This window comes from Rhinatrema bivittatum, chromosome 15, assembly GCF_901001135.1.
Source record: "Rhinatrema bivittatum chromosome 15, aRhiBiv1.1, whole genome shotgun sequence".
Lineage (NCBI taxonomy): Eukaryota > Metazoa > Chordata > Amphibia > Gymnophiona > Rhinatrematidae > Rhinatrema > Rhinatrema bivittatum.
The window spans coordinates 77,562,767-77,578,382 of record NC_042629.1 but is presented as its reverse complement, the minus strand read 5'-3'; the positions used below and the strand labels follow the sequence as shown (position 1 = coordinate 77,578,382).

The following is a 15,616-nucleotide window of genomic DNA, read 5'->3' as shown; positions in this document are numbered from 1 at the left end:
TGTGAATGAGCGAGCCCGGGAAACCCCGAGAATGTTTCCCTGAGAGGGAATGGAAATTCTGTGTCTGCCCTGAAAAGAAAAAAAAGAGAGAGTCTCAGCCAGGATACATGAAGGACTTGGAAACCTGGTGCCAAAACTGGGGAGATGCAACTGCAGCAGCTGGAACAGGTCTTTAAGGCCTAGCAACAGAGACAAATGCTGAGAGAAGGGCAACAGCAGTTCCAACAACTGAGGCAGAGCCTGAGGATGCTGCGAACACTGCAGTTACAGAAGCAACTGGGCCCAACTGAGAAAGTGCAGAGGCAGGAGGAAATAATGAAACCACACAAGGACCTGGAACCCCTGGAAGAAGGGGAAGACGCTACAGGGGGGCCTGATGAAGTATCAGAGGAGCCAATAATGACTAAGGCTAACCTGGACGAGGATAGCACTACAGGGAGGCCTAGTGAAGCACCAGTGACAATAGTGACTGCACCATTGGTGTAGACAGTAGAAGTACATCCAGAAGTACAGAAACAAGTAAAAAACGCAAGAAAACCCAGGGAATGTCCCACAATGATCTCAGCAAAACTAACATCAGTAAGAGAAAGAGCCCTATCACTGGCTGCTCCAAAAATCTGGAACAAGTTACCAGTCGAAATTCGGCTAGAACCAAATAGAATGGCATTTAGAAAAAAAAGTCAAAACATGGCTTTTTCAGCAAGCGTTTCATGATGGTGACAATGATCTGTGAAACTAAAAATCACAAAAAAGAAAAGAACTGAAAGCTGAGGAGAAACATAGTTGAGTTCGTCACAGTGTTGAATGTTGTTGTCCAGATCTCTCACTGTTAGGCCATTATTATGAAAATTGTATGAAGTTTTAACTTATTAGAATTGTCGTTTTATTATTTGTAGATTTTCTGATTTTTAGTTTAAATGTTTTTATGTAATCTTGCAAACCGATATGACGGTCCCCACCAAATACCGGTATAGAAATTTTAACAAATAACTGTGGCTTATAGTCAAGAAGTTAGTAATGGGGCCTTGCAGGATGGGCTCCTTGAAAAGAAAGGAAGAGCCTTTTAGTGCTACAGAAAGATTTGGCAGAGAGGCAAAGAAAACAGTGAACACAGCACTGGAGCAGAGGGAGAAAGTAAAACCAGAGCTGCAAGAACAGCCACAGCTGGTTATAGGAAAAGGAAATAAACCTAAGGCCAACCCCGAAGAGGCACAAACCGAAAGCAAAGAGGTACAAACAAGTAAACTTGGGTTGAGTCCTACAAAGCTAGATCAGAAGGTGGAAGAGAAACTGAGCTTCTCATGCACTGATAGCCCTATCAGCCTTGGTAATCAGGAGAAAGAGCTGCTTCAAACAGAGGCAAAAACGTTAGTGGTAGCAGATAAGCTTGATGGAGACCCTGCAAAGCGGCATGATGGTGGCATGCAGAAAGGCTTGAAGAGGAGTTGAAAAAGAGAAAGAGAACATTTCCCGGGCAGTGCAGAAGTACCCCCTGCTACAAAGCATAAGTAGTAAGAAATAGAACTAAGAACATAAGAACATGCCATACTGGGTCAGACCAAGGGTCCATCAAGCCCAGCATCCTCTTTCCAACAGTGGCCAATCCAGGCCATAAGAACCTGGCAAGTTCCCAAAAACTAAGTCTATTCCATGTAACCATTGCTAATGGCAGTGGCTATTCTCTAAGTGAACTTAATAGCAGGTAATGGACTTCTCCTCCAGGAACTTATCCAATCCTTTTTTAAACCCAGCTACACTAACTGCACTAACCACATCCTCTGGCAACAAATTTCAGAGTTTAATTGTGCGTTGAGTAAAAAAAGAACTTTCTCCGATTAGTTTTAAATGTGGCCCCATGCTAACTTCATGGAGTGCCCCCTAGTCTTTCTACTATCTGAAAGTGTAAATAACCGATTCACATCTACCCGTTCTAGACCTCTCATGATTTTAAACACCTCTATCATATCCCCCCTCAGTCGTCTCTTCTCCAAGCTGAAAAGTCCTAACCTCTTTAGTCTTTCCTCAGAGGGGAGCTGTTCCATCCCTTTATCATTTTGGTAGCCCTTCTGAGCCCAGATGTGCAGCAGGCAGGTGAGGAATCAGACCAAGTTTGGGACAACTGGAGGCAAAGGATCAGGAGAAAATGGAGGTCTCAGAGGTCCATCTTGGAGAGGAAAAGCTGCAATCTGGGACTAATGAGCTGGACCGTTCAGTGAATGAGATTCTGGGGCTAGCCAGAGTGGGTAAACCAAGGAAACAAGTGAAGCTGGGATTATGTAGTGAACCCCTAGCTAAAGACCCAAAAGAGTGGGGGAAGGCAGTTAAAGGATGAGTCATTCCTTAGAGTAGGACCTTGTAACTCAAGGCTGGCAAGTCAGGTAAAGGGAATCCCAAGTTAGGGCAGAATCCAAGAGTAAGTATAGCAGGTTCCTACTGCCCTTGTAGGGGCAGATGCTGAACATAGGAAGAGTGAGCTGAAGGGGATGTTGCATGGAAAGGAGCATGACTGATAGTTTGAAGAATCTGTCCCAGCTGTCTGGTCCTGCTCCAGCTTAAGACCAAGCATTATGGGTACCGGGTGGCCCCCAGAGCAGGATAACACGTACGCTGAGAAAGGAACAGAGAGAGGCCCAGGAACTACAGGAGAAGACAGCTCCTTCATACATAACTGTGAGTAAAGGGGGGAGAAGCCCTTGAGAATAGGAATGTTTAATGCTTCATTCAAAGCTCAAAGTACATAACTAGATACTTGTAGTGTCTGTTGTGAGTGTTAAATGCAGGTTTCCACTCGTCACAAACTTTGAAGTGAATAAGGTTATGTGCACCCCTGAGGTCCAGATTTTGAATATCTTGGCGCATTGTAGGTGGTCAAAGAGTTCTGTTGTTATTTACTTACTTATTTAAAATTCATATACCGCAAATCATAAACTCTAAGCAGATTACAATAAACATTCATAAAATCCATTATACATAAATTATTGATGCTAAAAACAAAACACTTAAAAAAGCAATAAACAAAACATTAATACATATAATAAAACACCTTCTTATTAATTTGAATTAGCTCATCGCCCACAGTATCTATTTGCCTTCATATTGCTACTACAACAAGGTTCTCATCTTTGAGTTTGCGCCTTAATCAATTTATAGAACCTTGTATGAAACAGATTCAATCTCAAGTAAAAGTGATGCTAGTCATGCTAGTCTCTCTTCTGACTCAATCACATATTATTCAGTAAAGGCTTGCTAAAACAGAAAACGCTCTTCCATTTTTGTGAATTTTAAAAAAGACGTTGCCTCCTTTAAACCACAAGGCAGGGTATTCCAAAGTTCAGGATCTTGAACATAAAGTCTTTCACGAGAGAAACAGAAGGTAAATTCGCCCACCGCAGGGGCTTGGCCTCTGGGAGGAGCTCAATGCCACAATCGTACATGCGGTAAGATGGCAAAATCCCAGCCTTTTTCTTCAAAAAGACATCTTTGTGGTCTGCATACTGCGGGGGAAGCCCAGGAAATAATGTAGCCACGGTCATAGGCTGAGGAGGTTCTACAGGCTCCAGGCAGGAATCTGTACACTCAGGGCCCCATCGGGCAAGTTGTAGGGTAGCCCAGTCGAAGTGTGGTTGATGCTGCTGGAGCCACAATAATCCCAATATAATGGGTAGATGGCCCTGGAGATCATATGCAGGCTGAGTCTTTTCAAATCCAGGAAGTCGGTGCGTAAGGTTAAGGGCACTGTGGTCAGACTAACTTGGCCTGGAAGAGGATCTCTGTAGATGGACGAGATTATCAAGAGAGGCCATCTGGACTGTGAAAATTAGGATTTAGTCAACGAGTTCCTTCAAGATAAAGTTTCCTCCAGAGCCCAAATCCACAAAAGCCTGCATGGAAAACCATGTGGAATCCAACTCCAAGATCATGGGAGGTAGAAACAGTAAGGCCTAGGATCATCTCCCCGCAGGAACTTAGGCATTGAGGTTTTCCAACCTCAATGGGCATTGGGCCAAAAGATAACTCCGGCCAGCGCAGTATAAGCAAAGACCTTGCTGTCTGTGATGGAGCATCTTCTCTGGGGCTAAATGACTGTGGCCCACTTGCATGGGCTCTTGGGGAAGAGTAGAGGTCAAGGGAGCAGTAGACATAGGTGAGAGTGGGCATTGAAACCAGGGTGCCAATATGATGTTCCTTTGTGGTGAACAGATCTCTCATGCCCTCTGCAGTAGATAGCAGTCAATTTTGCAAGTTAGAGCAATGAGCTCTTCTATAGAAGCAGGGAGATCCCAGGCAGCAAGCTCATCCTTGATTTTTGATGAGAAACCTTCAAGGAATATAGTGACTAAGCTGTCCTCCCGCCAGTTTAGTTCAGAAGCTAGTGTCCAGAAGTCTATTGTGTACTTGGCCAGAGTTATGGAACCTTGACGGAGATGAAGGAGGTCAGATGCCATAGCTGCTGCGCCGTCAGGTTCCTCAAAGACAGTTCGAAATTGCTGTAAGCTGTTGCAAGTTGAGCAAAAGGAATCCCTTCGTTCCCATAGGGGAGAGCCCCAAGCCAGAGAAAGAATGTACATCATCTTTGTCAGCTCGTCTGGGAATAGTGGAACTTGGCACGGATTTAAAAATCCCTGACAATGCTTGGGGTTCCCGGTGTACCAAGGTGGAACTGGTAATAGGAGTATCGGGTGGCTGGAGACTCCTAGAGGTGGCAGTGCCGATGCAGATGGGGGCAGCAATGCAGGCAGGTGGACAGCTGATCCATGGAGGCGGCCAGAAAGTCCAGAGTTCTTTGCTTATCGTGCAGCCTGTGGGCCAGGGCCAAAATGGTCTGCAGAGAAGTCAAGTCTGCCGAATCCATAGCCTCAGCAACCTGTTGTGTTTGTGGACCCTTGGGCCAAGGCAGGATTGGTGCCTCCTTCAGGGAGGAGCTCTGCAGGTTCCCTCCTTTGGCAGACAGATCCAGATGGAGCAGAGACCAGCGAGAGCTTTGCCTATAGAAACCCTAGTTCCTGGGAGATTGAGCCTTTGGGTGCTAGGGCCAGCAGGACTTAGGTGGGATCTCTGCTGATGGTAAAATAATCCTAGGATTGCTTGAATCATAGGCAGCTGGAGATCAGGCGAGTCCAAGGTCCGGGAAAACGTTAGAGGTAGGCAGTGGTCAGGTATACCTATGATCCGGCAGTGGTCAGAGGCAGGCAGTGGTCAGGCATATCTGGGATCAGGCATAGGTCAAACCAGGGAATCTGTCAGAGAGTTAAGGAGGAACAGATAGGCAGGGCAGGTAGGCAAGGAGGAGAACAGGTGGGCAACAAGGAAGAAGCTGAGGAACAGAAAGGAAGGATGCTGGAACTAAAGACAAGGATGATAGACCTGAAGACAAGGATGCTGGGAGCAACATGCTCTACTGAGGAGTAGGTAGACCTATTGCTGAGGCATTGAGAAGATGTAGAGGCAAACCTTTTATAAGGCAGCCTTGGTGATGTCATCTAAGTGCACCACGGGGGCTTTCCCGCAGTGGGTCCTTTAAATCCTGTGATTTCAGTACGCACACCCTCGGAAAGCCACCAGCATCTTGGTCTGCCAGCGGGGTAATGGTGTCATGTGAGCATGTAGCCAAGGTAGGTACTGGCATCCTGCCATTCCTCAGCGGAACGCAGCTGGGCCGGCTGAGGAGGTGAGTGCAATGGTCTACAGGAGGAGCCCGTGGATCGCCAAACATAACAGAAGCACAATATTGGGCATGAAATTCTTCTTACAGAAGAGTGGGATCTGGGAGTGATTGTATCTGATAATCTGAAGGTGGCCAAGCAGGTGGATAAAGCGAGGGTAAAAGCCAGAAAGCTGCTTGGCTGCATAGAGAGAGGACTGGTCAGCAGAGAAAGGGAGGAGATATTGCCCCTGTACAGGTCCCTGGTGAGACCTCACTGGGATTACTGAGTACAATTCTGGAGACCGCACCTTCAAAAGGATATAAACAGGATGGAGTCAGTCCAGAGGGGGAGGCTGCTAAAATGGGCAGTGGTCTTCAGTCTAAAGCATATGGGGAGAGACTTAAAGATCTAAACATGTAAACCTAGAGGAAAGGAGAGATAGGGGAGATATGATAGAGACATTCAGATATCTCAGAGGTTTCCATGCACAGGAGGTTCTAGAACAAGGGGTCATGGGATTAGGGTGAAAGGGGTAGACTCGGGAGTAATTTTAGGAAATATTTCTTTACAGAGAGGGTGGTAGATGCATAGAACAACTTCCAAGGGGAAGAGACAAGAGTAGGATCTGAATTCAAGAAAGCATGGGATAAATACAGGGGATCTCTGAGGGAATGGTAGGAATTGTAAAGCTGAATGAGTTGGTAGGCCATACTGTCTTTCTCTGCTATCATGTTTCTGTTTCTATGGTCTAGACAAGTTTCTGGAGGAAAAGACCATAAACCACTATTAGCCAGATAAACTTGGGAAAGCCACTGCTTGCCCCTGGTTGTGAGCAAGAGGGATTGGATCTATTCTTTGGGATCCTACCGGATACTTGTCACCTGGATTGGCTACTGCTGGACATAGGATGCTGAGCCTGATGGACCTTTGGTCTGACCCAGTATAGCATTTCTTATGCAATTAACATATTAGAATTATAGCGTTCAATTAGAGATCAGTAGAAACATGACAGCAGAAAAAGTCCATACGACCTTTCTAGTCTGCCCATCTCTACAATCGCAACCACTCCCTCATAGATCCCCTGTGCTTGTTTCATGCTTTCATGAATTCAGATACTGTTCCTGTCTCCATAGTTCCAAGCATTCACCAAATATTTCTTTAGATTACTCCCGAGTCTACCCTTTTTCACCATCATCTCCTCCTTTCCATTGAGACCCACCTTGGAGGTATTTAAATGTGTCTATCAATGCTCTTCATTCATGCCTTTCCTCTAGGGTACACGTGATCAGGTCTTTAAGTCTGTCCTCATATGCTTAAAAATAAAGAAAATGTACAGTAAAGTTTGACGCTAGAAATGAATCAAAGTACTAGCTAATTTAAGATAAATACACATTCTTTGTAAGCAAGTGTAGAAATGAGTGACAGGAAGTTTACTGCAGTCAGAGAGTTCTATCCCTGTCTAAGGACAAGCTTCGCCTGCATTCTAGACCTGTTAGGAGTGGAGGAAAGGTAGAGAGAGAAAGAGAAACAAAATTAAGGGAGTGAATTTTTTGCTTTGCGTATATATTGGTGGGTGTGTTGGTTAGTTGGTTGCTAGTCTCGTTTATGTCTTCTATTTTGGTACTATATTCATGAGGTTTTACTTAATAATAAGGGTTAGAGAAAAAAGTATTCCCAATAGTGGAAAGGTACGGGACGACTAGTAGTGACTTTCCATCAATCACCAAAATCTTATCCCCACCAAACAAACAATGTGCCCTGCCCCTGCCCCAGCTTCCAACATATTCATCTATGGCTAGACTGACTGTGCAGATACATAGGCTGGAGGATAAGAACATAAGAACGTGCCATACTGGGTCAGACCAAGGGTCCATCAAGCCCAGCATCCTGTTTCCAACAGAGGCCAATCCAGGCCATAAGAACCTGGCAAGTACCCAAAAACTAAGTCTATGTACAATGTCACCTTTTTCACAGGCAGGGGTGGCAGCTTGCTGCGCAGCTTAGAGACCTGTAGAGTGGGGCTGGCTTGCTCATCACGTAGCTCAGTAACAGATGAAGTTGGCACCATTGTGAGGTGTGGTGTCAGGCTGCGATACAAGCAGTTGCTGATGTACTGTGGGATCCAAGGAGAATACACCATTAGTTAACCCTAGAGTGAGAAATGCAGGACAACCTTCTCTAGTATCTCCCGCTGCCCTCATCTAAGCCACAATCCAGTACAGTGGAGCGTGCCCCTCATTACCCCTCCAACTCTCAAGTCATACACTGCAGCAGAGAGAAGCAGCAGCTTATGACCCCATCACCCCTCTTCACCATGAGGGTTCAGGAGGAAGAAGCTAGAGGATATACCTACATTGCGTCCCAACACCCCATACCACCTCCTCAGGCCTGAGAAGCACATCTACATCATCTCTCCTCATAAACTCAGCAAGGGTCCTGGTACAAGCACGTTCCAGAACCACAGAGTTATGCTGTCAGCAAAGTACAGTCCTCTGCCTTACTAGCAGTCAGTGGCTGGGACTCAGGGTCTCCCTCGGACTAGGACAAGGGTGGTCAACGCCAGTCCTTGATCCACAAATGGGCCAGGTTTTTAGGATATCCACAGTGAATATGCACGAGATACATTTCCATAGTGTGGAGGCAGTCCATTCAAATGTATCTCGTGCATATTCACTGTGGATATCCTGAAAACCTGGCCTGTTTGTGGCTCTCGAGGACCAGTGTTAGCGACCCCTAGACTAGGATAGAGTATCAGCAATTCACTAATAGGAAACAAGATGAAACCTAGAAAATAGTTAATAGCTACAGTACTGTCAAGAAGAGCCATATTGCGGGGGTTTTCCCGATTTACCCAGAGTACCCTGGTACTGGCATGCACCTTGAATTGGCAGAGTGGGTACTGCCCATAGATATAATCAGAGCTGCCATTCACTCTCAGCGTGTAGTACTCTGGCTCCTCTTTGCTCTGCTGCCGGAAGACTGTGGCTTTCTTCTTCAATGCAGAACGCACAAGCACCAGAGGAAACTCTTTAGGGGAAATCTGCAGCATGAAACTCTCCTGCAGTGAAAAGAATAGTCACTCAGTAAAGTCCAAGGGGACAAGAGAATCTGTGACCTACAGCCATTTCTCTCCCTTTCCCATCAGAGCCAGCCACTCCACTAACTCATGCTACAAGGTGCAATCAGTCCTTCCGAGAAGTATGCTTACAAATCCAGGGCCTGACCAACCTGTCCCTCCCAGGCACATCCCCTCAAATACAAGGAGAAAGGCCACAGCCAGCCTCAAAAAGTGAGTGAAAGTCTGGCCTCTCTCATAACTTGTTACATACACTCACTATTCTCCAAGAGAGTGTTTTCTACTACTCCCCATGGTTCTGCCTTGTCAACGTCCTACTGCACTCTCATTGAACCTTCTTGTGTTGAGCAATTGGCTGTCTGTAGGTTAATCCTGCAGTACTAAATATTCACCCCTTACCCCCAACCAGAACACACAAACCACTCAGTGACCTGTCGAACATAAATCACAGGAGCAGCTCCTGGTAGGCACAACCCTACTGCAGGTAACCTGCTCTCCATTACCACTAAAATGTACGCCCTGCACACAGATGCCTCCCTCACCTGGCTAGACTCAAACTTAATGTTGACAATCATATTCTTGCTGTGTATCCGGAAACTGCCCACATCCAGCAACTTAGCAGAGGGCTCCAGCTGCCGCGGGAAGTTGTACTCCATCCATGACTCCCAGCACAGTTGCTGCCTTTGTGCAGCCTTCTCCTCACAAAACTGGCGCATCTTAGAACGGAAATCACACACCTCCGCATCACCCACTGAATCAAATTCATGTAAACCTGAGAGAAAGAAACAAGCAGCAGATAAAGCTTGAGAATGAAGGAGCTTTCATGCTAATGACACAATGCACCTCACTCTCACACCAGTTGACAAGATGCTCCTAATGACTCCTCCAGTCTGCACTCTCACAGCGGTGACACATGTCTCTCCCACTCACTGTGCTCACACCGGCAACATGACACTCTATGACCCCCACAAGCAACAGACAATGCACCCCATAACTCCCCAGACCCCTGCTCTCATACTGATGACACCTGATGCATCCCGTGACAACCCGTACCCTGCACTCACACCACTGGTGCCCCATTACTCCCCCAACTAGTGACAGGATGCTCCCCATGATTCCTCCACAGCCCACACTCTCATATCAGTGACTTCTAGCATGCCTTGTAAGCTTCTCCACCAATGGGGGAAGCACCTGCTCACCCTTGCCAATCAGCAGGCTGATCTGTGAATTGAGGAGTTTCTGCACACGATCTCCCTCTCGTGCCACAAGTCGCAGCACTGGTAGGAAGGGTTGAATATCACAGAGTCGGCGCTGCTCATCATCCAACTCCTGCTGCTCTGCTGTCTGGTTAACGCATGTGAAGACGTACGCCTGAGGCTCACTGAGCATGTGGTAGAGGGGTTCATACTGTGCATGATGCCACAGACACTGGCAGGAATAAACATATTTCAGACAGGCATCAAGATGTTATCTTTATCTGTATTCATAAACCGCCTAAAGCAAGAAAACTAGGCAGTGTACAGGTAGTACAATCATAAAATAATATGGACCAACAATCCCATAAAAATACATACATGAGACCAGCTCAGTTACTGCTAATGTAAACCAATAGTTCAATTAGACAATTCTTAGATCAACTCATACACTTGCTTAAATGGCCATGTTTTCAGCAAGCATCTGAAAGATTTTAGACCGTCAACTAAGCGTAGAGCCACAAAATCGGAGGAGCTACAGAAAAGGCAGAGTCCCTGGTGCAGGATAATCTTGCTTGACGCACTGAAGGCACATCCAGGAGAGCGTAGTTGGCACGTGGGGCAGTACACATATGTAAAAATGCATTGCCCCATGGGGACATGTCTGAAGAGATCAGTTTAAAGGTGGCAACAGCAATTTTATATTTGATCCGTTCCATGACGAGGAGCCAGTAAAGGTCCACAAGCAAGGAGGGAATGAGGTCGCATCTTTTTTGCCTGGAGATACGACAGGCAGCTGCATTAATAATTGTCATGGCAGGTAAGCAGAGAAGAGTGGAGTTACAATAATCCACCAATGATAGAACTGATGCTTGCACAACCATCCGAAAGTCTGGCTTCTCCAAGAGATGTTTAAGACCGCACATAACCTAACCCGAAGCTTGTAGAAACCAGATTTTAGCAGGCTTCTTACATGGGGACAGAAAGACAGAGTGGGGTCTAAAACACCGAAATTGCGGATAAGGAGTCAAGTGAAAAACAGTATTATCAGTCACAATTGAGATTTGCTGGATTTTAGTTGGAGAGGGCTGAATCAGAACGCACTGTGTTTTTGCAAGGTTCAGAGATAGAAGAGCCACTTCCTGATAGTCGCAAGACTTAGGTTTACGAGGTCTACTGTCTCTGACTATGATGGACGTACGAGGCTGAAGAACTGGATGTCATCGGCGTAAGTTTATATCCTTCACAATGGGACTGAGTATAAATGAAATAATATAGTAGATGAAGCTGAACCTTGTGGTAATCCGGTCAAGATATGTCATGATATGGATGTCATTGGCGTAAGTTTATATCCTTCACAATGGGGCTGAGTATATATTAAATAATATAGTAGATGAAGCTGAACCTTGTGGTAATCCGGTCATGATATGGATGTCATCGGCGTAAGTTTATATCCTTCACAATGGGGCTGAGTATAAATGAAATAATATAGTAGATGAAGCTGAACCTTGTGGTAATCCGGTCATGATATGTGGCCATTGCGAGGTCATGTTGTTGTGTTCTATACACTGAGGCCGCTGTGACAAAAATGATCTAAATCATTGAAAGACAATTCCGGTAACAGGTGTAACAGGATGGGATGACCAACTGCTGCAGTTATATCCAGGGAAATTAACACCTAGCTGTTTGCAGGGTCTAGAAGTGTTGAGCTGTCCTGAGTCCTTTGCTGTGCTTGGGGTAGAAGAGTTCTCTGCTGGAGAGGAATCTCTGCAAGGGAGACATCACTTTCCTTTGCGCAATGTTGTATGCCGACTTCTGAATCCTTCAGAAAATGCTCATCTTACCCCCCCACACCCCAGACTGGGAGGTGAAATCCCCATCATATGGACTTCTACAGGGAATGAGGAAGGACCTCACACATCATTAACAGCTTGAGCACTACTGAAAGTGGAACTGGGACAGATGACTTAGTAATCTACAATCACCCCAAAAAATACAGATTTCTCTTTCTTCTCAGAATGTATGCACCGTGCCTAGGCCAGTACTCAGCTGCAGCGTGAAGCAGCTTCCAGCTCTATCAGGACCACTCTCACTTGTAGTCCACAAGGGCCACGGCACAGGCTGGGTTTTCAGGATATCCCTAATCAATATGCATGGGCTGTGAAAACTCAGCATCCCGCAATGCCATGAAGCCGTGAGACGAGCCGGCCTTTCTGTATTTGCCACAGCTGCAGTGTTAGTAACTTTCTAATATTCATTTAAAGCAGTGGTTCCCAACCCTGTGCTGGGGACCCCCCAGCCAGTCGGGTTTTCAGGATCTCCACAATGAATATGCATGAGAGAAAATCTGCATGCACTGCCTCCATAACATGCACATTTTCTCTCTTGCATATTCATTGTGGAGATCCTGAACACCTGACTGGCTGGGGGGTCCCAGGACAGGGTTGGGAACCACTAATTTAAAGGAACCTAATTTGTAGCAGCTTCAGGAGAGCCTTGATATCTGCATACGTGTCCCTGGAAAGAGAGCGCATGCATCTCACATCATCACTGGGCTCTCAGATTCTTGGATGTCCTGAATACACAACACACAGCATGGGCAATCAAATCCCTGTCTGGCTTCTTCTCCCCCTCACCTCTTCCATGCAAGGAAATAGCAGGATATATGCACTTTTCTAAAATGCAACTTAGCAAATAAGATTCATCAGGGCTTACCGAGAAGGTAAAACACCCTGAAACCAGGACCTCTTAGACAACCGTTCAATGCATCTGTCGTTTTGTCCACATAGGAAGCCTGCATGGAGCTGGACGGCCCTCAGTAAGAGACATCTTCACTTTGAGCACACACTCACCCGCTGCTGCAAAGGTTGGCAGTGCCAGACCAGCTCACACTCACCTGTTTGATGCTGCCCAAACTGGCATTGCAAGGCACAGAAAAGGTCACATAGATGCCTGTGGGTAGCAGAAAATCCACCAAGATATTCCTGTTTTGATCTTTAGCCCAGAAGTCTGCGGGGCAGTAAACCCCTGGGGGCATCGTCCTGACAGCTTAACTGGCACCCGTATCTGTGGAAAATGAGGCGGTCAGTAACTCCTTGGCAGGGGAGAGACAGCCACACTCACTCTCAGAAAGGAAGTGCTGCATCAGCCACTGCACACAATTAGACAGCAAGCCTGGTGGGGGGCATGGACACAGCACTCAGGTGGCAGAACTGGTGGTGGAGGGTGGCAAGGGCAAGGCTGGGCGACCTGGCCCTCTTCTGTATCCTTCCCCACCATGGAGGTAGGCAAAAGGAGCTGTATGGTCAACCAAATGGGGTGGGGGATATGCTTAACTGCAAATGTTGGCCAGAGTGCTGTGTTCCCTAAGCATCAGTTCTGGGCAGGGGCATTTACCCAGGTAGTGTGGCCTGTCCGTCCCTCCCTCAGCCCGGCTTTTACCACACACACACCCCTAGAGGCGTGCGGAGATGTTCTGAGACGCGCAGCCTGCAGAAAAAGCCATGTGTGGTGCTTTTTTTATTTTATTTTTTTAGCATTTAAATCATTAACATGAAATAAAGCTAAGCAAAGGAATTACAGCTGACCACGCAAATAAAACAATAACAGTTCTAAGAAAAACATACAATATAGCTCAACTCAAGTGCACATATTCAGGGAGGAAACACAAGATACCAAGTAATCCATAGGCCATTTCATCCCCAATATGGAAAGAGGAATCATTTCGCCAAAAGAAATCGGATTGCAATGGATCTAAACAGATAAACTTGATCCTTTGATGGCCTATGATATGTTTACATGGAAACTTCAAAAAGAAAGTAGCTCCCAACATGAAAGCTTGCTCCTCTGCTGTGTAACTCTCCTCACATCCGGGAAACCCCTGAACTTTCTGACCAGAAAATAAGGAGTTCGTATATTAAAAGTGCTGTTCAAAGACAAGCTGGGCAAATTTAATAAGAAAGTTGCTCTTATTGGAATATTATCTTGAGGGTCTTGAAGAAAATCATTCATTCTGCACTACCAAATGGGGAAAGGCATCTATTCCTCCCTCTTCTTCATGGACATTTTGCCTCATAGGAGCTCTTAGCTTAAATGATTTCTTTATCTTGAACAATTTGAAAACCTTCCATCAAATACTTTTTAAACAATTCTTGTGAGGAAGTCAACCTGGTCTTGGGGAAATTTAAAAGTGTCAAATTTTTAGACCTTTACGCATTTTCAGCCGATTCTAATTTACTCTGAAGAATCGAACTCTCTTTAATATTGGCAACACCTGTATTCTGCGGTGAGGTCTTAAGCTGTTACTATTGCAACATTGTGCTCAGTTACTTTATTCCCCCCACAGTGAAATCAGGTGCAGTAGTTGGGGTACTGTACACACCAAAATGTTCTCTGTATGGCAGACCAGCTTCCACTATCAGACAATGTAACAGCAGTCTCCCCTACCTGGGCTTCACCCAAACGCTGAGGGAACACCATGGCTGTTGGAACTCATCGAGAGTAGCATTACCTGCAGCTCCATGGAGCACAGCGAAACCAGTTCTCACAGGCATGAGGCAATCTCGAAAAAACATTTCCCAGGGTGCCACCATGTCTTGTAACCCCCGCGCTGCTCAGTCCTGTTTGACACCAACCCTCTGGCATCCTATCCATACCACCTCTCACATCCAAGGATTTTCCAATGCTTAAGCCAGCTTTTCCGCCACGAAAGAGTCCAAGAATGGGTTTTCCATTATCTCCCCTGCCAAACCGAGATAAGGGAAGAGGGGTAATTCCCCTGCTTAACTCACTTGAACTGAGATTGCTGGACACTGAATCTGAGTGTCCACTGGACCTCTAAGCAGCGTAGATACGGAAGGAGATTCACAAACTTCCTGTTTCTCTTTTTTCCCCATTGATGGAAACAAAATAAGGCAAAGGAGATAATCCAAAGAAAAAGAAATTTCAAGTCAGGGAAATCAACGTCCAATCACTGTGGTCATCCCGGAAATTCCCCTCCCACAGGAACTTCTAACCCATGTACCCAAGTCCCAAAGAAGGAAGAGGGGATGGGGATGACAGATTGGATATTGGGGGTGTTCAAGCTAGTGAAAGAGTCCATTTCACTAATCTTACATCTTTATGTAAGAAAGGTTAAAAAGAAGAAAAGAAACCAAACTTCTTCTCCAAAAGATTTAGCATTCAAACAATACCGTGGATCTCAAAAGATAAACACAGGGAAGAATAAAAGCTGAGAGTGAAAGAAAGAAATCATAAGCGGAATGAAGGTTGCTAAAGAGGCAAACCAGGGTGAGAAGTCTAGAAAAGAGGAAGAGAAAAGGTGATGGGAGCGATATAATGAGAAAGCAGAAATGCGAAACAAAACCTGCTGATGCTTGACAAGGCCACAGATGGGCATGGAGCAGATCCCGAGAGCATTTGCATGGAACACGAAAAACTAAAGCTGGAGAAAGCGATGGGACCAGGGGAGGCACATCCAAGGCTACTAAGGGAGCTCAGAGCTGACAGATTTTCATTTGATTTAAATTAGGTTTTCAGCACATGAAGATAGCAGTGGTTTCATAGGATAGGAGAAGGATGATTAGGGTCCCTTTTCACAAAAGTGGTAAGAGAGGAGGTTGAAAACTGCAGGCAGTAAGCCTCATCTCATAATGTGAAGGAAAGGATAGGAACTCTCTACAGTCCCTCGTGCTATCACTGCA

At 45.8% G+C, this 15,616-nt stretch overlaps 1 protein-coding gene across 3 annotated transcripts in view; it reads right to left on the bottom strand.

Annotated features, from left to right (window-relative positions):
- Positions 1 to 15,616, bottom strand: part of PIK3CD (phosphatidylinositol-4,5-bisphosphate 3-kinase catalytic subunit delta) — a 66,186-nt gene that overhangs the window by 43,926 nt on the left and 6,644 nt on the right. For 2 of the 3 annotated variants that reach the window (XM_029579263.1, XM_029579264.1), the window contains exons 2-6: positions 12,811 to 12,980; positions 9,921 to 10,149; positions 9,264 to 9,493; positions 8,524 to 8,703; positions 7,609 to 7,758 (exon numbers count right to left, since the gene is read on the bottom strand). In XM_029579263.1, coding sequence (XP_029435123.1) covers positions 7,609 to 7,758; positions 8,524 to 8,703; positions 9,264 to 9,493; positions 9,921 to 10,149; positions 12,811 to 12,951 — 930 coding nt within the window. In that variant the 5' untranslated portion in view covers positions 12,952 to 12,980. The remainder of the gene's footprint in view (positions 1 to 7,608; positions 7,759 to 8,523; positions 8,704 to 9,263; positions 9,494 to 9,920; positions 10,150 to 12,810; positions 12,981 to 15,616) is intronic. The other variant, XM_029579265.1, reaches the window with a different exon arrangement.